Source organism: Schistocerca nitens, chromosome 2, assembly GCF_023898315.1.
Source record: "Schistocerca nitens isolate TAMUIC-IGC-003100 chromosome 2, iqSchNite1.1, whole genome shotgun sequence".
In the NCBI taxonomy this organism is placed as follows: Eukaryota; Metazoa; Arthropoda; class Insecta; order Orthoptera; family Acrididae; genus Schistocerca; species Schistocerca nitens.
Window position 1 is genome coordinate 803,331,155 of NC_064615.1, and position 26,872 is coordinate 803,358,026.

At 38.7% G+C, this 26,872-nt stretch overlaps 1 protein-coding gene across 4 annotated transcripts in view; it reads right to left on the bottom strand.

The window, feature by feature from the left end:
* LOC126237059 (aurora kinase A-A-like) overlaps positions 1 to 26,872 on the bottom strand; it is a 152,638-nt gene that overhangs the window by 98,331 nt on the left and 27,435 nt on the right. For 3 of the 4 annotated variants that reach the window (XM_049946843.1, XM_049946842.1, XM_049946845.1), the window contains 3 exons: positions 9,333 to 9,467; positions 7,985 to 8,143; positions 1,315 to 1,546 (listed from right to left, as the gene is read on the bottom strand). In XM_049946843.1, the coding sequence (XP_049802800.1) occupies positions 1,315 to 1,546; positions 7,985 to 8,143; positions 9,333 to 9,467 (526 nt within the window). The remainder of the gene's footprint in view (positions 1 to 1,314; positions 1,547 to 7,984; positions 8,144 to 9,332; positions 9,468 to 26,872) is intronic. The other variant, XM_049946844.1, reaches the window with a different exon arrangement.

Here is a 26,872-nt window from a genome sequence, read left to right on the forward strand (position 1 = left end):
ACAAATTATACACATTAATATTTATCTTTCAAACTTTTTGCTTATTAAATGAGACAGCCTGTGATACACCCCCCCCCCCCCCCCCCAAACACACCAGCCTTTACTGTCTAAACTCTGGATTACATGGAATTGAGAAGTTCTTAGGTATCCCCTGCACCTTACTGCAGGTAATATCTTGAATAATCGGGAAGCCTTCACTATGTTTTTCTCTCATACAAACTAAAGAACTTTGTTCTCTAGTTCATGAAACCTTACCTAATTTGGTCCCTTTCTGTAATGCAAAATTTTCTTTCTGTTGCACAGCTGTTTGTGGTATCTGCTTCACAAATAACCATTAATTTAAAATAGGTGTCATTATCAGTCTGAACCAATTGTGAACCTCAACAGCTGTGATTTGCCTCCATTATTGACTGCTACAATTTATTAAGACAATAGCACTGACTGAATGACAGCAACATGTTGTCCTCTGGAGTGATTCAGCAAACATCTGGCCACTTCATGCTAATAATAAGCATCATTAAATTGCCAAGCTTTAGGATCATCAGTGCGGCAGGGAAGTAGTAGTTTTAGTGCCATTGTTAAAGCTTGTGCTTAACTTGCTGTGCCACGTTTCAAGTGTTGTCTGAAACATTTATTTACTGGAGAAATGTATACTATTGTTAATTTGTCCATTTGTAAAGTCATTTCAGTTCTGACTACTAAGATTCAGACAAACCGCTGTTTAAGCATGGTAGTTGCTCATAAAAGCAAACTGAGGAGCTACTTCACTGAACAGTAGCGCCTCCAGTCTTGTAATCTGACATACAGCTTGGAGAGCTGTGTGCTGACCACATGCATCTCCATATCCACATCCAGTGATGCCTCTGGGCTGAGAATGACACAGCGGCAAATCTGTACCATCGGGCCTTCATGGCCTGTTCAAGTGGAGTTCACTTAAATAGCTCATAAAAAATCAAAGCAAGCAGGATGCATTGCCATGGTTGCCAGTCTAAATCTCCTGCCAACTCCCACTCTACATTCATCTTAGAGCTTGGCCAGATTGGTGCCACTGTTTCCCATACCACCATTACAAAAATAATCAAATAAAATCTCTGCAAGATTTCAACTAACAAATCTCAGCTGACAGCACTTATATTAAGCTATTACATATGGTAAAAGTTGACCCTGCATTTTTCAAAGGACAAATCTGGGGAAAAGGTCTTTATAGTCTGGTAAAAACTGTATTACCAACGATTTTGTAGACTGCTACTTACTCATCTCCTATCAATAGATGAGTACAATAATATAAAATCGGCTTCAATGTATATTACATACCTTACTTATCAGATCCTTTGCCAAATCAGATACATAGTCTGGTATTTTGTATTTGACTTCCCGTATCAGACTATACGTTTTTTTCGAAGAATCTGTTTCAAAAGGCGGTTTCCCAACAAGAAATTCATAACAGAGGACACCTATGCACCAGTTATCTACATTACGATCATAAGGCTTCCCTTCTACCATCTCTGGAGGAAGATAGTCCAAGGTGCCGCACATTGTCTTCCGCCTGGAACAAAAAAGTATTAACATCAGAAAGTTATTCTCAATCCTTGTCCTACAGCACCTAAAGCAAATACAAAGATTACACAAATTAGTAACAAATATGACAAAGCACACTTTTAACAGTAACTGAGGCTAGTAATCTATCCTCCCAATCAAAAATTGTAATATTCTGATATCAATGAAACAAGTACACTGATACTTAAGACCAATAACACATCAAAGTTGTTTACGTACATTTATTAAAAGACAACTTCTCAGTATAACATGTGTGCAAGTTACATATGAAGTCTGAGGATCGAGTCTTCAAACTGCTAACCTACGCTACAAGAATCTCATTACATTCAAAGCAATCCTTTGCATTGTCCATAAGTGCTCTAAAATTACAAATCTAAATGTTTATCAAAAATTTTTGAGCTCCGGGCAATCGGAAATCATGAGCTACAAATGTACCCAGTTTATGTATTCTAGACAGATAAAATATTTTGCAGAGCAATTATGAAAAAAGGACAGTTTAAGGAAACCAGGAAGTGAAAATCCATCAAAGTAATTTTTTTTTTAATTGTGTGAACTTATACCCCAATTCTTCCTGGACGAGAATATGTACAGCTTTAGTACATTGGGTGTATACTGACAGGAAAGAGGCAGCATTTTGAAAACGACAGACTCCCTTTCTGTCTGTTGGTTAATGCAGCCAAGTTTATGCTGGCTGCAGCAGCCTCTCTCCATCTTAACCACTTCTTTTCAAGCTGAACACCCATGTGCTAAATGTGTGTAGTAAAAATCGAATGCTTATTCAGACTTCTATTTTACTTGTATTAGTGATCTGAAGGAGAATTCATTCCAAGAAGTAATCTCATTGTGCTTATTGTTATATTTTATGTGTATAGATCATAAGTACAGTCAGAATAATACAGAAAAATACTAATAATTTAGAAAAAATGAGAAAAGCTGTGTGGGCATTGTTCTTTTATAAGATTGCTGCAGATGAGGACCCGTCATTCTCTCTGCCGAAAGAACTCCAAGTCATGGTGTAAGTATCGGAGAGCTTAAGTCTGCATCATGTAGGAAGGCAGCCGAATTGTCAGGTGTTCTGCCTCTCCATTAACCACTAGCAGCCAATAAGGTTCATTCTCTTTCCAAGTGACTAGCTGTAAGTTACAGCTAGATGGTTAAAATCTCTCCTGCAAGCTGCACTGTTGCCACGCTTCACAACAATCGAATTATTCAGTCAACTGTTGGCTCTTTTTTTCTTGTAGCAATATGGCTGTGAATGTGTATCTGCAAATGTTTTGGTGTGACTAAAAAATATGTCTGATGACAGCAATAAACGAAGTGCATCACAAGCAGGTAAGGGGGTTATTTGCTGCATTTATAACTTTTTCAAATGTGAATTTTAAAGCAAGACTCCTACTGCTGACATCTGAAGACACGAGAACCGACTGAAGAAGCATGAGGTGTTGGCAAAATAACTGTAAGGACAATTGTAAACAAAAGTGTCAGAGCTGTAGAAATGTTAGGAAAAGTTGGTTTTGCATCGTCTAGGAAGCATCGGGGTCTCTAGAAATCTGTAACACAAATGGATGGTTTTGACAACCACGTTTTAAAGCGCTACGCATGAATGGTAAATAACCAATATCACAAAAACTTTTACAGTTATGCATGAGAAGACTGGCTTCAAAGGTAGCACTTCATCAATGTAAACAATTTTAAAAGACATTCGTTTCAAAGATGTTAAGAAGAGAGTTTTTGGTTGAAAGAAGTGACCTAGGTGCAGCACGAATCACATCTTTCATAAAGATGCACAATCTAAGGAAAGGAGGTACAGTACATTACCTTGATGAAACATGGGTGAATCAGAATAATTCGAGGAAGACCTGCTGAAAAATGAGTGATGGTACTGGTGCTTTTGAAGTTTCCATAGGAATAGATTCCCAGATAATTATTCTGCATTCTGGCTCTTCTTCTGGTTTTATTTCTGAGTGCAAACTTGTGTTTAGCTGTAAGAAAATCAGCACTGACTACCATTTGAAAATGAACACTGCCAGTTTCGTGAAGTGCTTCACTGAACAATTCTTGCCATACCTTGCTTCAAAGTTGGTCATTATAATTGCCATACCAGTTTTCATTGAGCTGTTACGGAGAAAACACCAAACTCAAAAACCAGCAAGCAGATATTTTGCCCTGGCTTAACAATAAAAATATTTCGCACAGTATAAACAAGACATGCTTAGCTCCTGATAAATTTGAGTAGCACATGACAGAATGCAAAAACTTCACTTTCTTCCACGTGAATGTGGTCACATAGTTTCGTGTTTACCCACATATCACTGTCAGTACAATCCCATGGAATTAATTTGGGCAAAGTTCAAAGATTATATGAGAGAAAAAACAAAATGTTCAAGATAAGAAACACTGAATCACTTGTGCATGAAGTAACAGACATCACCACCACTTCAACATGGGAACAGGCTTTCAGCATGCTGAAAGACTTCAGGAAGAAGACTTTGGTAGGGAGGTGGAGATGGATATACGACTGGAACCTATCATCGTAAATTTACAATCAGATGGTTCAGACACAGAGTCGGATAGCAGTGATGATGGTATTATGATGTAGACTTTGGAACAAAGTAAAGTAATAATATTTCTTATTTTTAAAAACATAAGGTTTAAAAAGTTTCTTATTTTTAAAAACATAAGGTTTAAAAAGTGTGTTTATCAAAATTTAAATTGCATACATAGTATATGAGAACTTCCAAGCCTTTATAGATTGGAATTAAATAAATGTTGTATGGTACAGTGGCATGGTACAAGTCTTTCAATTGGATGTCACTTCAGCGACTTCCGTATCTTGAAAACCAACAGCACCCGGTGTTTCCCAAACGGTCGCTCATCCCAAGTACTAGCCAGGGCAACATTGCTTAACTTCAGTGATCAGGTGGAAAACCAACATTACCAACATGTCAAGACCATTGCATGGATTGCAATTTGTATCTAATGAAGTGTGCACACTACAGTGATCAACACACTGTCCAAGGAGAAGACAACATTTTCCCAATGTGTTGTACGCTCTAACAATTCGCAAGAATGCAACCGCATAAATTCGTCAAAAATTTCTATGTTCTCAAGCCACAAATTGGAAAATGCCTTACAATGACAGGGACGGTTACCTTTCGAGATGTCTGTGGCTTTCAATATCATTAGTCAGCATTCCCTTGAGTAATCCAGAAGATTGTTAATTTTTTGCTTGTTCAGTACATTATAAATGCATTCTATTACTGTAATGTCAAATGAGTTAGTTTAAAGCCATGTCTGTTGACAGCATACTGATCACTTTTCCAGTCGTCTTTTCAACCTGTAATCTCTTTTTTGTGCACAGTGATTACACTTAACTACAGTCAAATACACCCATATTTATGTCTTAAATAACAAACATTTTTAAAAATTCTATGGAGTAGAAGCAGTTGTCAAGCAAAAATAATGATTTCGGTTTGTGCTTGAGGCTAATTTTCACTGATCAGTGTGATGCTGACTACAGTTAGTCGAGCTGCGGTCATGTGTCAAATAGTTTTATCTTCTGACTTCTGTCTTATATATCTGATGGAATAGAGCAGTTGTGTTTTAATTTTAGTTCTGTGACAATGATTTTATATCAGCTGGCCTGCCTCATGTGTCATTATATCCAAATGATTTATATGTGATAAGCTACACTCAGGTATGTGGCACTGCACTAACAGTAAAGTATATAGTGTAACTCCCTCAAACCTGTCATGTTATATCTTCACAGATCCGATGATGGTACCTTTAGTGTGTTGAAACCGGTCATCTAGTAAACAGTGTTTAAGCAATCTTGGCTTTTGAATTATTTCTACAACAGAGTTATCGCCCCACAACACACTATGTGTTCACTGCATAATTTTATTGTGTGTCACACTTTTACTTATAATTCAGTCCAAACCGCAATAAATTAAATGACAATTATTGCAAGCAGTTTCAATGATCTTGTCATCAGACAATGTCATTTTGGGAAAAAAAAAATTCTTGTCATATTCACACAACTGTGCCAGGTGCTCTCGCCTTCAGACATCATGCAGATTAAAGCTGTGGATGCAACACATGCGAAGCAAGATTTCTCTCATGACAGCTGATCAAAATCTGTTTTAAAATTTATTATCCCCTCACAGATTTGAATGTATAATAAGACGTACCGTAAGCAAATGAACTTGATTACTGTCTGCAGCAATACTGTTCGGCAACATGGACTTTGTTTGCCCGCTCTCTGTCGTCATGCGTATGCAGATCATATTCCCTCCACACTTCTCTGCTGCTCCGTCTCTATGCGTGATAGTGCCATCCTACATGACGTAGGCTATAGTATAACTGGTGATGTCTGTAGACATAACCAAACACCCACCAATGTCAGTAGCAGGTGTTATAAAACTTGTTTACAAAAACTTAGCTAGTGGAACTTGCTCACTAAGCGCATGCAAGGGTGAATTTCAAATTCTAATGAAGGTTTCAATAACAGTGTGGGAACACTTGCATAAAACAGTATTTGTGAGCCTCAAACCCCTAACAACTGGTGCCATAGATTCAAGTGTTCTGTTTCAATTATGGTTCTGTCAGCACGCTGAAAGTTTCCATTAGAATGGGCTTACAACCTGGGCTGCACTTCAAGAATGTGCTTCTGTCAGCTGACCAGCTGAGAGTGCAGTAGGTTGAGACAGAATTCAAAAGAGGGCCTCTAAAAATAAATTGGGGTACACAAAAACCCACAAAGAAGGCAACTAGGGGTCTGGCAAGTTTTAACTCTGAATGTTGTTTGAACAGATCATTTCAAATACTTTAAATCCATTTTCCTGAAAGCATGAAATTATTAGCTTCAGAACAATTTTCTCTGAAGCTAACACATCTATGTCAAAGACAGTTGGCAGAGAAATTCATATCACTTTCATTAAAGTATACAAGAATTACAGCAATCAAATAAATGGCGTGACATATTTAAATTTTTTTTATAAATGCCAGTTTTTTAGGTCAACTACTTTTCTGTGAATTTCTACTGTGATAACAATGCTACTGTCCTACTTCAAAGAAGTGCCAAAGAAAGTGGTATAGGCAAGAATATTCTAATACATAGACATATTAACAGGCAGAATACGGTGCTGCGGTCAGCAACTCCTATAAAAGACAACAAGTGTCTGGCGCAGTTGTTAGATTGGTTACTGCTGCTACAATGGCAGGTTATCAAGATTAAAGTGAGTTTGAATGTGGTGTTATAGTTGGCGCAGGAGTGATGGGACACATCATCTCCGAGGTAGTGATGAAGTGGGGATTTTCCCATCAGACCAGTTCACAAGTGTATCGTGAATATCAGGAATCTGGTAAAACATCAGACTTCCAACATCACTGCAGCCAGAAAAAGATCTTGCAAGAACGGGACCAACGACGACTGAACAGAATCGTTCAGCGTGACAGAAGTGCAACCCTTCCACAAATTGCTGCAAACTTCAATGTTGGGCCATCAACAAGTGTCAGCATGCGAACCATTCAACGAAACAGCATTGATATAGGCTTTCAGAGCTGAAGCCCCACTCGTGTACCCTTCATGACTGCTCAACACAAAGCTTTACGCCTCGTCTGTGCCAGTCAACACCGACATTGATCTGTTGATGACTGGAAACATGTTGCTTGGTCGGACGAGTTTCGTTTCAAATTGTATCGAGCAGATGGACATGTGCAGGTATGGAGACAACTTCATGAATGCATGGACCCTGCATGTCAACAGGGGACTGTTCAAGATGGCGGAGGCTCTGCAATGGTGAAGGGCGTGTGCAGTTAAAGTGATATGGGACTCCTGATACGTCTAGACACAATTGACAGGTGACACGTACATAAGCATCCTGTCTGAACACCTGCATCCATTCATGTCCACCGTGTATTCCAATCGACTTGGGCGATTCCAGCAGGACAATGTGATACCCCATATGTCTAGAATTGCTACAGAGTGGCTCCATCAAAACATTTCTGAGTTTTAACACTTCCACTGGCCACCAAACTCCCCAGACATGAACACTGTCTTGCAATGTGCTGTTCAGAAGAGATCTCACCCCCCCCCCCTCCCCCTCACACTCTTACTGATTTATGAACAGCCCCTGCAGGATTAACGGTGTCAATTACCTCCACAGCACTATTTCAGACATTAGTCGAATCCATGCCACGTTGTGCTGCAGCACTTCTGCATGCTCGCAGGGGTGTACACGATGTTAAGCAGGTGTACCAGTTTCTTTGGCTCTTCAGTGTATGACAACTTATGTACATTTCAAATCTCATTTCATTTAAACAAATAGTTTCTGAGTAATGGGTACAAACATTAGCATGGCCAACCATAGGAAATACACTTACTCCTGGGCCCCTTAAAGACTTCATAAAGGGAGATACTACTCACCGATTGCTTGGTGCGTGTACAGACCAACCAAAATCAGCCATTTTTATTTTATCATCAGAAGTAAGGAGCAAATTTTCAGGCTTTATGTCACGATGAATCACTTTATTTTCATGGCAATACTGCAAAGCATTTGCAACCTGATACATGTATCTTGCTGCTCTGAAAATTGAGGAAAACCTTAAGGCATATCACAGGGCCAAGAAATGACACCACAAATCAAAATGAAATGTAATCATAATGTACTAGAGACAGATACCCAAAATCAACTAAAAAAAAAAAGAACTGAACAAGGTGGAAATCAGCACTTAAGGGGGGTAGGACGTCAAACGGGCTGACTTTGAGCAGGAGAGGCACCACACGACACTTTAATTTCCATTTTTTATTTTACAAATAAACTAGTAAAAATCTGTCAACATGACCAGGAATGATTCAAGATTCATACTCAAAGCAATGGAAGTTCAAAAACATAACAAAATAAATTTTTTTGTGTGTGAAATTTCATCATTTTTTCACTTACTGTTGGCTGCATTTGTTGCTATAGGTACACTTTTCTTCACAAGTAAGAGAGATTCTTTGATGAATTTTGCACAGCAAACAAGCCATACTTACAGGTGTATGAAACTCTAGGATTTATTTAATTAATGAAAAAAATGAATGAGCTGTTACATTTTAAACTTCATGTTCAGAAAAAACTCAAATTTTATGGTTAATTAACTCAAATTTTAGCACAGTTTTTAATAGATTTGGAAAATTCTAGAGTTTCATACACCTGTAAGTATGGTTTGTATGCTGTGCAAAATTCATCGAAGAATCTCCCTTGCTTATGAATAGAAGTGTACCTCTAGCAACGAATGCAGCCAATAGTAAGTGAAGAAATGATGACATTTCACATGTAAAAAAATATATTTTGTTATATTTTTGAACTTCCACTGGTCATGCTGACAAAGTTTTATGAATTTATTTGTAAAAGTATAGACAGTGGAAATTAAAATGTCCTGTGGTGCCTATCCTGCTCCAAGTCGGCCAGTTTGACGTCCCACCCCACTTAAGCAAATTGCTATAATCTGAAATGCTAGAGCAGATGTCTATTATGTCCCCAAGCTAGCATGTTTAGTTTTGTGTTTTGTAACTATCAAGCCTCCTCCCTCTGGTAAACGATTTTGATGATATAATAAGAAAAACAAATAATGATAGGAATAAAAGAGATGGGGTGAGGTGGAAGGGGGAGGGGGCAGGCAGACAGAGAGAGAGAGAGAGAGAGAGAGAGAGAGAGAGAGAGAGAGAGAGAGAGAGAGATGTTACATACTCAAAGACTGAAGTAAAACTTGTTCTGCAGAAACAAACTTACACAGGTTCAGCAAAGCGACCATTTGGGCTTGCATTAAGCACTTTGTACAATTCTCCTTTAGCAGCAAACTCTAAAATTAAATATATCTTCTTCTCATCATAAAAGTACGTGTAGAGTTGTAGGACATGCGGATGCCTGCAGAGGGAAAAACGGAACATTACTGCTCAAAGATATGAACTGGAAAGATGTTTATAGTGCTCATGACATGAATGAAAAATATAACACATTCATGAACAATGTCAGTACCATGTTTGAAAACTGTTTTCCTCTAAAAGTTACTCAAATGAAACAGAAGTCTATAATAAAACCATGGATTACACAAGGAATAAAGATTTCCTGTAAGACAAAAAGGAAAATGTATCTGTCGACCAAGAATACCTCCAATGCTGATGATTTAGCTAAATACAAGGAATACTGTAAAACATTAAAAAAAAGTAATTCAGACGTCTAAATAAATGCACTATGAGAAGAAGATAGCAATGTCAGGGAACAAAATAAAAACAATATGGGATATAGTGAAAGAGCAGACTGGTAGAACCAGAAAGGAACAGGAGCAAATAGCACTAAGGGTAGATGACACATTAGTAACTGATGGGCATAGTGTGGCAAATCTATTTAACAAGTACTTTAAATCCGTTACTGATAGAATGGGACTTTCAGGATCAGTAAATAATGCCCTTGAATATCTGAAACTAGCCTTCACAAATAGCTTCAAGTACATGAATATATCACTCACTTCACCAAAAGAAATAACGTCCATAATAAAATCTTTAAAAACAAAGCATTCTAGTGGGTACGATGAAATATCAACAAAGTTAATTAAGGCATGTTCTTGCAAGTTTAGTACAATTCTAAGTTACTTGTGTACCCAGTCAATTATAACTGGGACATTTCCTGACTGGCTAAAATATGCAGATGTTAAGCCTCTATTCAAGAAAGGGGATAAAGAGATACCAACAAACTACAGACCGATTTCACTTTTGCCAGCATTCTCAAAAATTTTAGAAAAAGTAATCTACAAGCAGCTGCTCAACCATCTGACCACAAATAACATATTATCAAGAACACAGTTTGGATTTCTGAAGGGTTCTGATATCGAGAAGGCTATTTACACCTACAGTGAAAATGTACTTAATTCCTTAAATAACAAATTACAAGCAGCAGGTATTTTCTGTGATTTGTCAAAGGCATTTGATTGTGTAAACCACAACATCCTTTTAAGTAAATTAGAATTCTATGGTGTCACGGGCAGTGCTGCAAAATGGTTCAAGTCATACCTAACTAACAGGAAACAAAGGGTGTCAGTGCAAGGGACTAGTGAATTAAGTCATCAGTCATCATCAGAAATGGGAAGAAATTACATGTGATGTCCCACAAGGATCCATCTTAGGGCCATTGCTTTTTCTTGTGTACATTAATGATCTCTCATCAGTTACACTGCCAGAAGCAGAGTTCGTTTTGTTTGCAGATGACACAAGTATTGCAATAAATAGTATGTCAAGTGTAGTTCTAGAAAGATCTGCTGATGATATTTTCATGGATATTAATAAATGGTTTAAAGCCAACTCACTGACATTAAACTTCGAAAAGACTCACTATATGCAATTCAGAACCTGTAAGAGGTTTCCACCCAGCATATGCATAAAATACGAAGAAGAGCAGATAGAAGAGGTTGACAGTCTTAAATTCCTGGGATTACAACTTGATAATAAATTCAGTTGGGAAGAGCACACCACAGAACTGCAGAAACGCCTTAACAAATCTGTATTTGCAATTCGAGTGTTAGCAGACATAGGCGACATAAAAATGAAAAAGCTTGCATACTTTGCCTACTTTCATTCCGTAATGTCATATGGTATAATATTTTGGGGTAACTCTTTCAAGTCAAACAAAAGTTTTCAGAGTCCAAAAGCGTGTAATACGTATTATTTGTGGAGTAAATTCACGGACGTCCTGTAGAAACCTCTTCAAAGAACTGGGCATAGTAACTACTGCCTCTCAGTATATTTACTCAATAATGAAATTTGTCCTAAATAATATATCTCTTTTTCCAACAAACAGCTCAGTTCATACATACAATACCAGGAACAAAAATGATCTGCACAAGGACTTAAAAGCACTTACTTTAGTTCAAAAAGGGGTCCACTACTCAGGAACACTCATCTTCAATAATTCGCTAGTAAACATAAAAAATTTAGTTACAAATAAAGATCAGTTTAAAAGGAGCCTGAAAGACTTACTAGTGGCCAACTCCTTCTACTCCATTGAGGAATTTTTTAATAGAAACAAATGATGTATTGTATATATTCATACTATTAGTATTGTTATTTCAGCTTTTTTTAAAAAAAAAAAAATTTGACATGTTCCACATCCACGAGGATCTCCTCAGCACGGATCTATGCAACGAAAACTAATCTAATCTAATGAGCATTATGTGAAGCCAGTGCTTTTTTGGTTGCCTGCAGTACAAGATAACAATCACAGTAACTAATCTACTAGTTAAATAATTTCATTGTGACAAAACAATTTGTGGAGTATTAATTATCAAGTTTATTCTTAAATTTGGAAACATTAAAAACTAATGAAGAGCAAATAAACAATGCCATATAGTTGAGGCACTGAAGGTTTGAACGTCACGAAACCCAACGTCTTCAAAGTCTCAAGGATTCCCATTTAAAGAATGTTCGGTGCTGTGGAACATTATCAAAGTGAAGCAGCAAAAGGAACAGCTGGAGTCCTAATTTGGAAAAAAATCTGTATCATCCCTGATGTTATATTACACAGATACTTGGTAACTGTTACTGCCAACATTAGTTACATAACATTCTTATCAAAGAATGACAGTTAACTACATCTGTAACAGACTGAACTTTGTTTCTTGCTGTGCTGCTAACTTTATTCTTCAAACTAAATAATCGTTAGTAATAAAAAGACTTACTTTAAATTTTTTTATTCTTCTGATCTTTTAGGAATACTCAATTCTGTGTGTTACGTATGATGGCAGACCGATTCTGAACTTGCACCAGTGTGTTGGAGATAACAATAATCAATTTCCCCTTTCGTTTCGCCAAAAGCAAGGCTCTCTCTCGCCACAATTTTTTTTTTATCAAGGAGTTAACTCTTTCAGTTTATTTCATTTTTCTTTTGTTACTTAAGCAAGGGAGAACCTGGAAGCTATTTAAACTTAATACAAACATCCACTGCCCTGAACGCAAAGTACGAGGGCGGATCGAATATAAACAGGATTTTATTTTTCATTTAAATTCCATTATTTAAAAACTCAAGGCAATTATGATTTATTTTTCCACATAGTCTCCTGCTTTGGAAATGCATTTATCCCAGTGTATGGGCAGCTTTTTGATGCCTTCGTCATAAAAAGAACTGGGTCGTGTCATCAACCAGTTGCGCACGAAGTCTTCCACACACTCATCTTCAAATCGTCGCTCTCCTAGAGGTCCATTAAGTGGTCTGAATAAACGAAAATCGCATGACAGTAAGTCCGGGCTGTAAAGAGGATGATCAAGTGTAGCTTGGAGACAGAGATGCACTATGGGGTCGCGCATTGTCATGGAGGAGGATGACCTATCGAATCAATCAGTCTCGTCTTTTGCGACGATATGCAACTCTCGCCTTGTTCAACAGTTCGCAGTAGTAAGCAGCATTGATTGTGCGTCGCTCATGCAAAAGATCAATCAGCTAAATGCCTCGCTGATAAAAAAAAAAAAAAAACAGTTGGAAGAACCTTGCCAACTGACAGACGAGTCTCTGCTTTCACTGGTGCTGCCTCCCTTTCCTCCACCACTCCTTACTGGCTTTTTTGGATTCTGGAGTGTAGTGATTAACCCATGATTCGTCGCAGGTGACGATCCGACTCCAAAATACATCACCTTCTTCTACAAACCTTGCTGTAAGCCTCTGACAGACATCCAAACGTATCAACTTCACATTTTCGGTCAAAAGTTTAGGGACCCATCTGGAACACACTTTATGGAGCTGTAGGTCATTTGTGATGATTGCTTGACAGCTCCCATAACTGATTCCGACTTTTTGTGCAATTTCCGATACTATCGCCCGTCAATCGTCGTCAATAATGTCTTTAACCGCACGAATGTTTTTGTCTGCAATGCTGGTCCACGGATGGTGATCGTGTTGCTGATTTTCCACACATTCTTGTCCTCCTTTGAACTTTTTATGCCAGGCAAACACATGCGTCCTTGATAATGTTTTATTACCGAACTGTGCAGTCAAATCTTTGGCAAATTTCTGCCACTGTAACTCCTCCTTGAGCAAGAAATTTGAAATTATGCATTGTGCAAATGGAGGGGTACACCTATTGCTCAGACATTGTGAGCGTTACTGACGAAACGGCAGGAAATATCTGACAGCATGCTCTCCTCACTTCTAATGGTCCCGCCTAAGCATAGCAGAAGTGCGGGGGCCAGTCCTACCAAATGTTTATGTTCAGGAGCAAAAATCCCATTTATATTTGTCCCCCCCCCCCCCCCAATATGTTATTCTCATTTTGCATATCAGCTTGCTGCTGTTTGTTTATCATCTTATCGGTTGCACTCAACATAGAAGGTGGGGATTTCCTTGTCCACAGCTATATTGTGCCATTTGTCTCACCCTTCTCCCAACTTGCATGTTGTTTATTTCTGGTGCTATGAAGTACAAGTCAACAATAATACTACGCCTAAAGTGAAAGCAACAACAAGTTATCATCTGCAGCGGTGTGTTGCAGAATTTAGAGATAAAATCAAACAATTGAAAGACCAGTATTATCAAAAGGATAGATTGCTACTCACCATGCAGAGTAGGCATTGAGTCCCAGATAGGCACAATGCAAGCAATCTACCATTTTCGTAACCATTTTTCTAATTTAATGATAATTTTACTTCAGATGGCCGCAACCTATTGTACCAACCATATGGGAAACGAAAAAGGTTGAACAGCAATCTCCAGTTTCGCAACACCTGGAGGATAAGAAACACATCGCTTCAGTTTCGCATCTGATAAACAACCTGTCATTAGTAATGCAGTTCCAGGTTGTTCTGCTGATAGATTTTCAATTTATTGTGAAGACTTCTGTAGGTTATCTGTTTCAGCCAACATCTATCTTCCCTAAGATAGATAATTCTGTAATTCTCTCTCCAAATATGCAAATCGTAACACTCCTGAACGGTCAATATTGAGAAAAAATGTCATCCAAAGCGTTACCAACAAACTCTACAGCAAATTCATTGTACTGAGTGAAAATGAGACACTCTGGGTTGCCATCAGGCAAAACTTCACACTCTGCTGGCAGGAAAGCTGGAAGTGTTACTGCTGGGGTATTAAAAAAATGAGAAAGTGATTTCAAAGAAATATTTTCTTCTAACAACCCAAGAAGTGACAGCTGTAAACCATATGTGGGTTGTGAGATTAGTTAATGAAGCAATGCAAATTTAAGTTTGACAATTTTTTATTGTTAATAACAGATCCTGCAGCACATATGAAGCACGCAACAGCAGGTCTTGTTAGTTACCCTAAATCATTCATGTTACAGGCATTATACATGGTTTGTTAGAGCAGTATATCATAAAGTGAAAAATTGATTTCTACTGGAAAAAGCGTGCTCATTAAATTGCTGAAAAGAATTCACATATTCAAGACTACATCAAGAAGAGGATATATTATTATGTGCGATTGGACCCATACGGATCACGCAAAGCTTTGCCGATTCAATTTTTTAATTCTCCAAACTTCTCTCATTCTTTCCCCATGAATTCTCTTTCTTTCCTCTGTCCATTTTGTCCCCTGTCTCTTGCAAACTTCATTCTCGGGTTGTACTTTCCAACTATTGATTTTTTGCCTGTATACATTTATGTTTATAACTTCTGAAGAATTTATTTGTGCATTTGCTAGATCTGTTTTGGTTTCTTTTATCCAGGGTATGGTTTTCAATTTTTCAATGTATATTAAAATTTTGTGGGAGAGTCTGGGTGTTGGGAGTCTGTGGATATGACCGTAAAATTTTAGTCTTCTTTTCCGGATGTCTGCGACGAGGTTAGATAATTTTTCTGTAGTTTTCCGAGACTGTAACCTGTATCCATCTTCAGTTCTTTTTGGGCCAAGAATCTTTCTGATAATTTTGCGTTCCTCTTTCAGGATGCCTTCCAGGTCGCCTTTTCTATGGAGTGTGAGTGTTTCGCTGGCATATAGTGCTTCGGGCTTGATTACTGTATTGTAGTGTCGTATTTTTGAGTGAATGGAGAGACACTTTTTATTTTAGATGTTGTGGGTTTTCCAGTATGCTCTTTTCAGTTTTTGCAGTCGAACTTTTTGTGCAGTTTTCTCTCCCCCTGTGGGTTCTAGGACCTCGCCAAAGTATTTAAAGAATGGAACTCTCTCAATTTGTCCATATTTTGTAGTCAGTTTTTGAGTTTCAAATTTTGAGCAGATGAATTTGGTTTTTTGGAAGGAAATTTGTAGCCCAACTTTTTCGGCGCATTCTTTGAGAATGTCTATCTGTTTAATTGCTGTGGTCTCGTTTTCTGCTAGAATGGCCAGGTCATCTGCAAATGCCAAGCATGAAATTTTAATACCATCTTTCGATCTTCCTAGTTGTATAGGCTTCCAGTAATTTTGATTCTTCAGTTCTTTTTCCCATTCTCGGATGACTTTGTCTAAGACAAGGTTGAAGAGGAGTGGAGACAAGCCGTCACCTTGTCTGACGCCGGTTTTGATCAGGAAGGGCTCTGATATTTCACCCAGGAATTTTATCTTAGAAGTTGTGTTTGTGAGTGTTTCTTTGATAAGGTTTAGGGTTTTCGGATCGAGTCCTAGCTCCTCAAGAATAATAAAGAGAGATTGCCTATCGATTGAATCATAAGCCTTTGCGAAATCAACAAAGGAACAAATGATCGGACTGTTTCTGACTGCTTTGTATTTTAGTGTTGTCTTCAAATTGAAAATTTGTTCTGCACAGGATCGGTGAGGGCGAAAGCCAGCTTGGTATTCACCAATACTGTGTTCAAGTTGTTCTTGTGTTCGTTGAAGAAGACAAGCTGAGAGGATTTTATAAGTGACTTGGAGAAGGGAGATTCCTCGATAGTTGTTTATATCTGCCATGTCTCCCTTTTTATGCAGTGGATGAATTAGGGCGCATTTCCAATCTTCTGGTAGTTTTTCTGTCTGCCAAATGTCTGTGATGATTTGAGTGAGTTCTTTGAGGGAATTTGGTCCAAGATTTTTAAGTAGTTCTGCCGTGATATTATCTTCTCCGGATGCCTTGTTGTTTTTCAGTCTATGAATATGTCTTTGGATCTCCTCTAGTGTAGGTGGTGGGGATTCTGGATTTGTGTAGACAGCAGTTTCTTGAGGGAATCTTGAAGAAGGTTCAGGGCAATTGAGGAGTCCGGAAAAGTATCTCGCCAGCTCCTCACAATTTTCCCGATTTGTGAGCGCTAGTTTTCCATCTGGTTTTCTGAAACATAGATTTCGTGAGCCGTATCCATTGATTCTCCCAGCAAAGGTCTTACAGAAGTCTCGTACATTATAGTTACGGAAATTTTCTTCAATAGACTCACACTGTTCCTTGAGGTACTTCCTCTTGACTTGTCTGATTGTTTTTGCCACTTGTCTTCTGGTGTTGTGGAAGTGATCTAGGTTTTCTGGGGATTTTTTACTGTTATACTTAAGAAAGGCTTTCTTTCTTTCTTCCAGCGCTTTTTCACATCCAGAGTCCCACCAGGGGTGTTTTGTGTTCTTTTTCAATGGGATAAGTTCTTTTGCCTTCTTTGTAATTTTTGTTCGAAATTTTTCCCAAGAGTCAGCCGGTTCCTTTTCCCACTCCTCCTTCAGATTGGTTTCTTTGATTGTTCGTGTGTCAAATTTCATCATGTGTGTTTTCTTCGGATAGAATTTTTTTGGGGTGAATTTCACTTTAATGCGTGTTAAGTAGTGGTCTGAGTCAATGTTCACCCCTCTGCGGACTTGGACATCATGGATCTCTTTCTGTACAAAATAGGAGATGGCAATGTGGTCAATCTGATATTCGCCGATCTCTTGTATGGGGGACCTCCAGGTCTTTTGTTTTCTAGGTTTCTTTCTCAAAGATGTAGACATTATTTTTAGATTATTTTGTTGGCATAGTTCAATAAATCTCAGTCCGTTTCTGTTGGTGAATCTGTGTGCTGGATATTTTCCTACAGTTTTTTGGTGTTCTTTCTCTCTGCCAATTTGTGTATTGAAATCTCCCATTAAGATTTTGATATCATCCCGGGGAATTTTGGCCATGACATTTTCAAGTTTAGTCCAGAATTTTTCAGTTTGTAGTTGGCGTTTTTTGTTGTCTATGTTTGTGGGTGCATGAACATTTATCAATGTGTATTTCTTGTTGGCGCACTGGATACGCATGGTCATGAGGCGATTATTTATGGAAGAGACCTCTCTAATTGAGCCTAATATATTTCTGTGCACCGCAAATGCCATGCCCAGGAGTGGCGTACCATTGGCAATTCGTTTGTCAGTCTTGCTCTTGAAGATGCGATAGTTTCCATAGTCTATTGTATTTTCATCCGTGAATCTAGTTTCTTGTAACGCTAAGATCTTAATTTTTTGTTGGTCTAGCTCTGTTACTAAGTTGTGTAATTTTCCAGGTTGAATTAGGGTCTGAATGTTAAAGGTACCAATGTACATGGGAACCTTGGGACGAAGTTTGCTTGAGAACTCTGATCGTGATGGCCCGGGTTCCCCAGAATCCGAAAACCCAGTTGTCGTCTGTCGACGAGTGGATTGGTTACCACCTGGGGTAATTCTGTCATTACTCTCACGAAGCATGATAGCTTGTAAGTTTTGGTCCAGTGTTTCCACTGGGTGTTTAGAACCAGGGATTGTCAGATCCTGGAGCATATAATACAGCCACACCTACTAGATGGACAGACGCTGACCTCGCTGCCGCTCGACTCGAGTACAGACGCATTGAGGATTTGGAATGTGAGATTTTTTTTCAAGGTTTTCTCCTATAGATCCGCCGTGTTCTGCGTTAACAGGGTCACCTCGTGTAGGATGTGGCTCTTCACCACGCACGGACGGTCTTGGACGTAGCTTCCTCGGAGGCAAAGGTCTTGCATACCTCCCCAGCTCATCCCTGGGGTGGTGAGGACCAGTACTGAGTCAACCCCAAGCAAAGGTGCTACCTCTACCAACCACCTTGGAAGAGGATATATATATATATATATATATATATATATATATATATATATATATATATATATATATATAACAGAGGGAAACATTCCACGTGGAAAAAATATATCTAAAAAGAAAGATGATGAGACTTACCAAACAAAAGCGCTGGCAGGTCGATAGACACACAAACAAACACAAATATACACACAAAATTCAAGCTTTCGCAACAAACTGTTGCCTCATCAGGAAAGAGGGAAGGAGAGGGAAAGACGAAAGGATGTGGGTTTTAAGGGAGAGGGTAAGGAGTCATTCCAATCCTGGGAGCGGAAAGACTTACCTTAGGGGGAAAAAGGACAGGTATACACTCGCACACACACACATATCCATCCACACATACAGACACAAGCAGCAATATTGGTAAGTCTCATCATCTTTCTTTTTAGATATATATATATGGTTGTAATGAAAATATGTCTGCTTGTGTCTGTATATGTGTGGATGGATATGTGTGTGTGTGCGCGAGTGTATACCCGTCCTTTTTTCCCCCTAAGGTAAGTCTTTCCGCTCCCGGGATTGGAATGACTCCTTACCCTCTCCCTTAAAACCCACATCCTTTCGTCTTTCCCTCTCCTTCCCTCTTTCCTGATGATGCAACAGTTTGTTGCGAAAGCTTGAATTTTGTGTGTATGTTTGTGTGTTGACCTGCCAGCACTTTCATTTGGTAAGTCACATCATCTTTATATATATATATATATATATATATATATATAAGACTGTGTGCGAGTGTATACCTGTCCTTTTTTCCCCCTAAGGTAAGTCTTTCCGCTCCCGGGATTGGAATGACTCCTTACCCTCTCCCTTAAAACCCACATCCTTTCATCTTTCCCTCTCCTTCCCTCTTTCCTGATGAGGCAACAGTTTGTTGCGAAAGCTTGAATTTTGTGTGTATATTTGTGTTTGTTTGTGTGTCTATCGACCTGCCAGCGCTTTTGTTTGGTAAGTCTCATCATCTTTCTATATATATATATATATATATATATATATATATATATATATATATATATATATGTGTGTGTGTGTGTGTGTGTGTGTGTAACATGAGACTTATCTTGTGACACAGTGCACTCACTTTCCCAGTGTAAGGCAGTGTTTTGGTATAATTGTCAGTCATTTGTGATGCACAACTCGAGCATGAATGGACAATTTGAGAATGAATCTCATTGTGTACCATAATTCTTCAGCAATCAGTGAGGCATAGTTTAAATTGCATTAGTAAATTCTGCATGTTGTTCACATTTCACAAGTAATGTCTCCCACTGCACACTAAAACCCATGATAAGTTGTGCAGCACTCTGAATTTTTTTTTTTTTTTCTGTTAATCCAACTTGATAAGGGTGACAGACCATTACACATCACTGAAGACTTGGTCTAATAAGTGAGTTGCACTTTCTTAAAATTATTCTGATAAACCTAGTTCTGGCATCTGTTACCCCTATAGCTACATTTTTGCAGTCACTGCACTTTTAGTCTGTGGACAGATAATCATAGATACTTGAATACTGTTCCCAATCCCAATGACTGCCTGCCTATCATGTAGTCCAAGATTTGAATTTATCTGTGGCTGGACGTGGGATTGCAGCCATAATTAAGTTTAAAGCTAGAAGGTCAGCTCAGACACACACAATGCACTAACACTAAATTGATGTGTACTGAATGTACATATCTTCATTGTAAATAACTGCACACAAGATTTTTCACTGCAAGTAATACATTCACAAATGTGTATGCACACAATGTACTTGCAGTAGTGCCTAAGATGTAAAAGGTAAAAAGGGAGAAATATAAAAATACATTGAAGTTAATACAACTTACATGGTCACTTCTCTGGCAACCATGTTCCCTTCTTAAAATTAGACAGTCAAAATCTGTCACGCAGTGCATTAACATTGGGAGCAGTCCAGTGTCAAATTGACATGTGCAGCCACTTCACCAGGAAAACAGATTCAGACATCAAAATGAGTGTTTTGCCTTTAATAGATTAGTTACAGCTGTGAGAACTTTATGAAGATGAACATTTCTAAATGTATACCATGAAATTAAGATTCTTCTGTGTAGAGATTTCTAATGAAGGCATGTGACTTTCAAACTTGTTAAATTAGTTCTTTAGCAATTTAAAAATCAAATACGAGGTTTCTTCACCGATTTGTACCAATGTGAGTCAGCTGCCAGTCTTTACATTAAGCACTGATCATGAGCAAGCATATTTTCATTTTATAGCAATGTCACTTTTCTGCAAACAACTTTATGAAAGGAGGCTACAACCATTATCCGCCACATTATTAATGTACATCATGAACAGAGGAAACCTTCTCCCACTATATTAAGTTATGTCAGATGCCGCCTTTGCTTCTAGAGATACCTGTTTGTTAAGACATGTCTAAGAGTAAATGTACTCTGAAGTGAGATTTCCAAGGTCTCTGGAACAACCTGTGCACAACGTGCAGTTGCCTACTTACGTACTACTCATGCTCAGGTATGCCAGAAAAATACTTTGGTTATTTAAGCTGCACTGCCCAGAAAATAATTCTGGAAGCTAACAGGTGCTATAAGCTTTTGTATTAAAGCCAACACAATGACTTCCAAATCTGATTTTTGCTGCACTCCCTTTCATTCTGTTCACCCCATATCAGCATGTTATTCAGCTAGTTCACATATAATTTTTCCATGTGCCTTGTGGGTTAAAATATACTTTTAGAATTAGTAGGTAATTTGCGACGGTCAGAATTTAAGCTATGTGGATGGGTCATGGGTCATGCCTGAATTGCTCTGTCAGTAAGAGCATGCAGCACTGTAGTATAGGTTAGTAGCAATGTACGGTTGGGCCTAGTGATCCAGGGGTAAGGCACGTGCCTTCAAAACAAGCAGTCATGGATCAGATTCCAGGAGGACCATAGACATCTTTGGTCTGCCTTTATTAAAGCCTTCACCTCTCAACAACGTGAAGAGTCATCAGGAACAACTGGGTTTGGATTCCACTTTAAAACTGATGGTCCCCTTTCCCATGTTGGGTGACAGATAAATTTGGGACACGCAAGTCGCCAAATTGTTAACCAACTGAAAGACTTGCAGAAAGCCACTGAGCCACACAAAATGACTATTGTAATAATTAATTATACTGTTCTTTAAAATTTGGCTGAACTGTTATACAAACAATCTACTGTCGATGGCTTCAAGTTGCTTCTGCAATTAACAAAACAGATACACCCCATTTCGTTTATGTACAAAAATAAAATAATAGTGAAATATATTATGTTTTCGACCCTGTATTGGGCAGTTCAAGACAATCAGGTCATTTATTAAGTAGTAAGATACCTGTTGCTGTGAATCTGGTTTGTCACTAATAGCATGTATACTAAACTGGCATTCTGAGCTATCAGTTCTCTAACTGGTTTGATGTCGACCGCCACAAATTCCTCTCCTGTGCCAATCCCTTCATCTCAGAGCAGCACTTGCAACCTACGAGTGTGATCAAAAAGAAATTAAACTTTTGAAATAGCACGCCAACCAGCAGAGAGAGCACACTGCGGCTACTGTGCACACCTAGCAGCAGGTTTAGACAACAAAGTACCATTTGCCTCGTGTCACTTGGACAATCAGCAAACAAACCACAGCCACTGAAGTAACCACGTGTTTAGCCTGCCCGTCATGGTAGTACAATGAAGGAGCTTGAAGAACAATGTGTGTGTGTGTGTGTGTGTGTGTGTGTGTGTGTGTGTGCGCGCGCCACAAGCCACAAACTTAGCAAAACTTTCACAGAGGCATTTCAAATGCTTAGCCAAGCATACAGGGAGAATGGTACGAGTCGCACGCAGTGCTGCGAATGGTTTAAACATTTTCAACAGGGCAGAATGTCGGCCTGCGACGATTCCAAGTCTGAACATCCTTCCATGTCAACAGACAATGGCCATTTGTGGAAATTGTCGTTTAACTGTGTGGGAAGTTGCTGAGGAGGTGGGCATCACCATAGGATCATGCCATCAAATCTGAGTGATAAACTTGAGAGGCATCGTGTGAGTGCAAAATTTGTACCGCGTTTGTTGACTGCAGATCAGAAACAGACCCATGTTGAAACATGCGAGGAACTGCTTGCCACTGTTAATGACAATGAAAACTTTCTTAAGAACACAACAGATGATGAGACAAGGGTGTATGGCTGTGATGCTAAAATGAAGATGCAGTCGTTACAGTGGGTGGGCAAAGGGTCACCTCCCATATTCTCCCCTAACCCTTATTTCTACTCCTTCCCCTGCAACAGTATCCCCTTTACTTTTGGAATTACCTGTTCAGTATTCTCAAACACTATCTCTTCATCTTCAGCTTCCGACATCAATACATGTACCTGAAACACTGTTGCTAGTGACGGTTTGCAGTCGGTTCTGATAAGAAAACCCTATCACTAAACCGTTCACAGTAACTCACTCTCTGCCCTATTTTCCTATTCATAATGAATCCTACTCCCGTTATCCATTTTCTGCTGTTATTGATAGTACACTATACTCATCAGACCAGAAATCTTGACTTCTTTCCACTTTACTTCATGACCCCCACTATACCTAAATTGAGCATTAACATATCCCTTTCCAGATTTTCTAGGTTCCATTCTACATTGAAACTTCTGACATTCCACACCTCAACTCTTAGAACGTTATCCTTTCATTGGTTATTCAATTTTTTTCTTATGGTCACATCCTCCTTTGCAGTCCCATCCGAGAGACTCAAATAGGGGACCAGTCCAGAATCTTTTATCAATGGAGAGATATCATCATTTTTCAATTAAAGGCCACATGTCTTTGTCTTTAATACAATGATTTCCACTGCCTTCTGCACCCTCACGCCATTGATCATTGCTGCTTCTTTTGCCTTTGGTGACAGTTTCTCACCCCAATGGCAAGAAAGTGCCCTGACTCTCTGTCTGCTCCTCCACCCCCTTTGACAAAGCCACTGGCTGAATGCGGGTGACTTCTATGCCGGAAGTCTTCAGCTGCCATTGCTGTTTATTTTTATTCAAAACTGAAGAAGTTGCAGGGTTCGAGCCTGGAATCAAGGATGTCTTGATTACAAATCAAACAGGTTACGCCTACACCACAAGTCTCTCCCACTGTCGGCACGTAAACCTCTCAAATTAAGTACGAAACATTGAGACAGTATCTTTGATACTTGCACTAGCAGAAGGCAGTTTCAGAAATTGGGTATGCTAGATTTTATTTAGAAAAAGAGTATTTGAAAATAATTATAGGGATAATCTGTAGGCGCCAAAATGGGAAAATACAGGGGTGGTTCGAAACAATCTCTACCAAATGAGTCCAAAAGCACCTTGATGGCTAAGGTTGTGTGAGCACTGGTGTTGTGCAACAAGCACACTCCTCTCATCAGCATTTCCCTTTTTTGTTTAAAATGCTCCTTTGAGTTTTTCATATGGTCACACAATATCCTTGTTCATTGACGATCTCCCCAAGGCAGAAATTCACCCAAAATGTTGCCTTTTCGGTGCCCAAACAGTGGTGCCTTTATTTGTGATGATTTGTCTTTTTATTTGTTGTGTAATGAGCTGCCCGCATTTCATTTCCACAACAGAGCTCAGAAAATCCTCACCTTTCAATTGAAACTGCTCAAGATATTGGCGGGCACTACTGAACTGATTTTTCTTGTGCTACTGTGTCAGCTATTTTGGGGTGCATCTTGCACACAGTTTCTAGTATCCCATTATTTCTACAGGTGTCTCCGATAAGAGAATTCTGGAGAGTTGGGGCAACATTGTAGAAGTTTCATCCACTGTTAATCAGCAGTCTTCACAGTTTCTTCAATATGATTTTGGATAGGGCCCACCTTTAGCAAAACACAATTTTGTTTTTTAAACCAAACCTGTTTCACTGCAGTTGCAGCATCTCCAGTGGGCTTTTATTTTATGGTTGTTAAAGGTAAAGATTGTTCTTTACTGTTTGTATACATGTAACTATTCGTTTTTAAATCATAATTACAGATGTTTGAAAAAACACAAAATTATGAATTCATACCTTTTTACCACATGGTGTGGTTTTTCTGATGTACTGTGTTTCTACAGCGACTGTTTTGTTTCACAGTTTGTCATCTGCAACCACTTACACCTTAAAGTAGATAAATTGTTTAAGCCAAAATTACGATTTGAAAATTGTTATTTCTATGCCTGAAATTAATTAATTCTTTGTCCAGCTCTAAAAACAAACATGGCAGACAGTGAAACAGTGAAGGTTGAAAAACAAGATGACTAACAGTGGAACAGATGAAGGTGTTCCTGGCAACTGTTCTGAATCTTTCAGAGGTGTGTGTGTGTGTGTGTGTGTGTGTGTGTGTGTGTGTGTGTGTGTGTGTGTGAGTGCGCGCGTGCGCGCTCGCGCAGGGGGGGTGAGAGCTCTATAGGTTGGTCTTGCCTAATAATTCTTTCAGAGCAGAGAGCAGAGTTCCATCGCAGACAGCTGTGTATTCATTTATCACTTGTTTTCCTTCCACTATGACTTTTTTATCTGATAATTTTCTTCAATTACTGGTTTTTGTGGGAGGCTGTTGCTGCATTTGAGAATTTTCAAATCAGTATTGATGTTTGTTGGGTTATGTTTCTTGTCCATAAGGTGTTCAGCAAATTTGGAATGACAGCTATTGTTTTTTAATGCTCTTCTGTGTTCTGCGTATCTGGTATTAAAGTTTCTGCTTGTCTGCCCTATATAAACTCGTTTGCAGTCCTGACATGTTAGTAGGTAAATATCAGAAGTGTTGTGTTTGTCTGTACTTTTGTTGGTTGTCCTTAGTTTTCCTTGTGTTGAGGTGTCTGTCCTGTAGGCTATTTTTACCCCTTGTTTTTTGAGTATGTTCCCCGTTCTGTGGACTGCTTTATTGTTTTAGGTGAGAGTGAACAACATGTTTGTCATTGTGGTTGTTTCTTGTTCATGTGTGTGTTCTGTGTGTTTTTAAGTTGATGAGGAGGCTTTTGTTTTTGTGGGATGGGAGTCCTTTTTAATTTTGTGGTTCAGTTTATCTATAGTGTTTGTGTCATGTCAATTCTCTACTGCTATTTGTCTGATTGTCTTACCAGTTTCTTCAACAATTTCGCTCCTTCGTCATGAACATTTGTTCTACCTCCACTCATCTCCCTTCACCACTTTAAAGCACTCTGTTCTTAACACATTCACCGTAAACAGTTTTGATTCACGAAAAGAAGTTTGGTGGGTGTTATTCCTTCCACGAGTAGGAAGTGGATTAAAGCATGTGGCCAACTTGGTGGGACTTCATACCAATATCATTCATGCAACTGGACACTACAACACAAGTTTATCTATTACATATTCCTGCGATGCTCGCTCTTCTCAGGGGATCCCCTCTACCATTAGTGTTGCCAAAAAGCACAGCCCATGGTCACCATACACACACTTTCTGAACACGTGTAATACAACATAGTTATGTTCAGTTTATATTCTTAAGAACGGCAAAGAAAAGAAAGGATTTTAACAAACCACAATTACAAACACATCTGCAGCAAGCAAGTGTTCAAAACTAATAGACTGTGAAACAATTTAAATATGAGTGGTACTGTATGTACTTTGGCAATGACAATTACTTGTGTAAGAGATCGAAGAGCCATCTGAGCCGCTACAGACTACAAAATGGCACGTTACAATGTGAGTGTAGTAAACAATGTGCTGCTCAAACACTCCAGTTGCTGGACTGTATTACTGTGGGGGATACTGTAGTCATTTGGTTTGTGTTGGTAATGAACAATGTCTGAAAAGTGGAAACATGGCGTGCTGACAATATAGCAGAAACCAAAAAAATACACAATCCAAAAAATGCAGTATTAATACATAGAATCTGGCACTGATTTGCAATGTGGGTCGAACTACTATTACATCCGAATAAACTAGTTCTGCAATAGGATAATGGGATGATATCTAAATATATTTGCCTCCCAATGCAACAGCCTTAATTATGCCAATGGATCATGGCATCACTGCTGCCATGAAGAAAATTTGTACAGACAATCTGCAGCAAAAACTTATTGAGGGGGGCAGCAATCTTCAAACATTTTGGAAACAACTGTCTGTGCTAGACACAATTTATCACATGACAAATGTAAAACCATAGCCAATTATGGAAGAGCATTAATACTAAAATTGATTAAGTCAGTTATTCTGATGACAAAGAAGACTGCCCACATTAGCAACACTGCTGCAGTTTTGGTAAGTACTCCAGGGTATGAAACTGTTGACAAAATGTTTCTGGATGGTTTGACATGGACCGCACAGAGCCAGGTCATGAGAAGTTGAGTGACAGTGCTATTG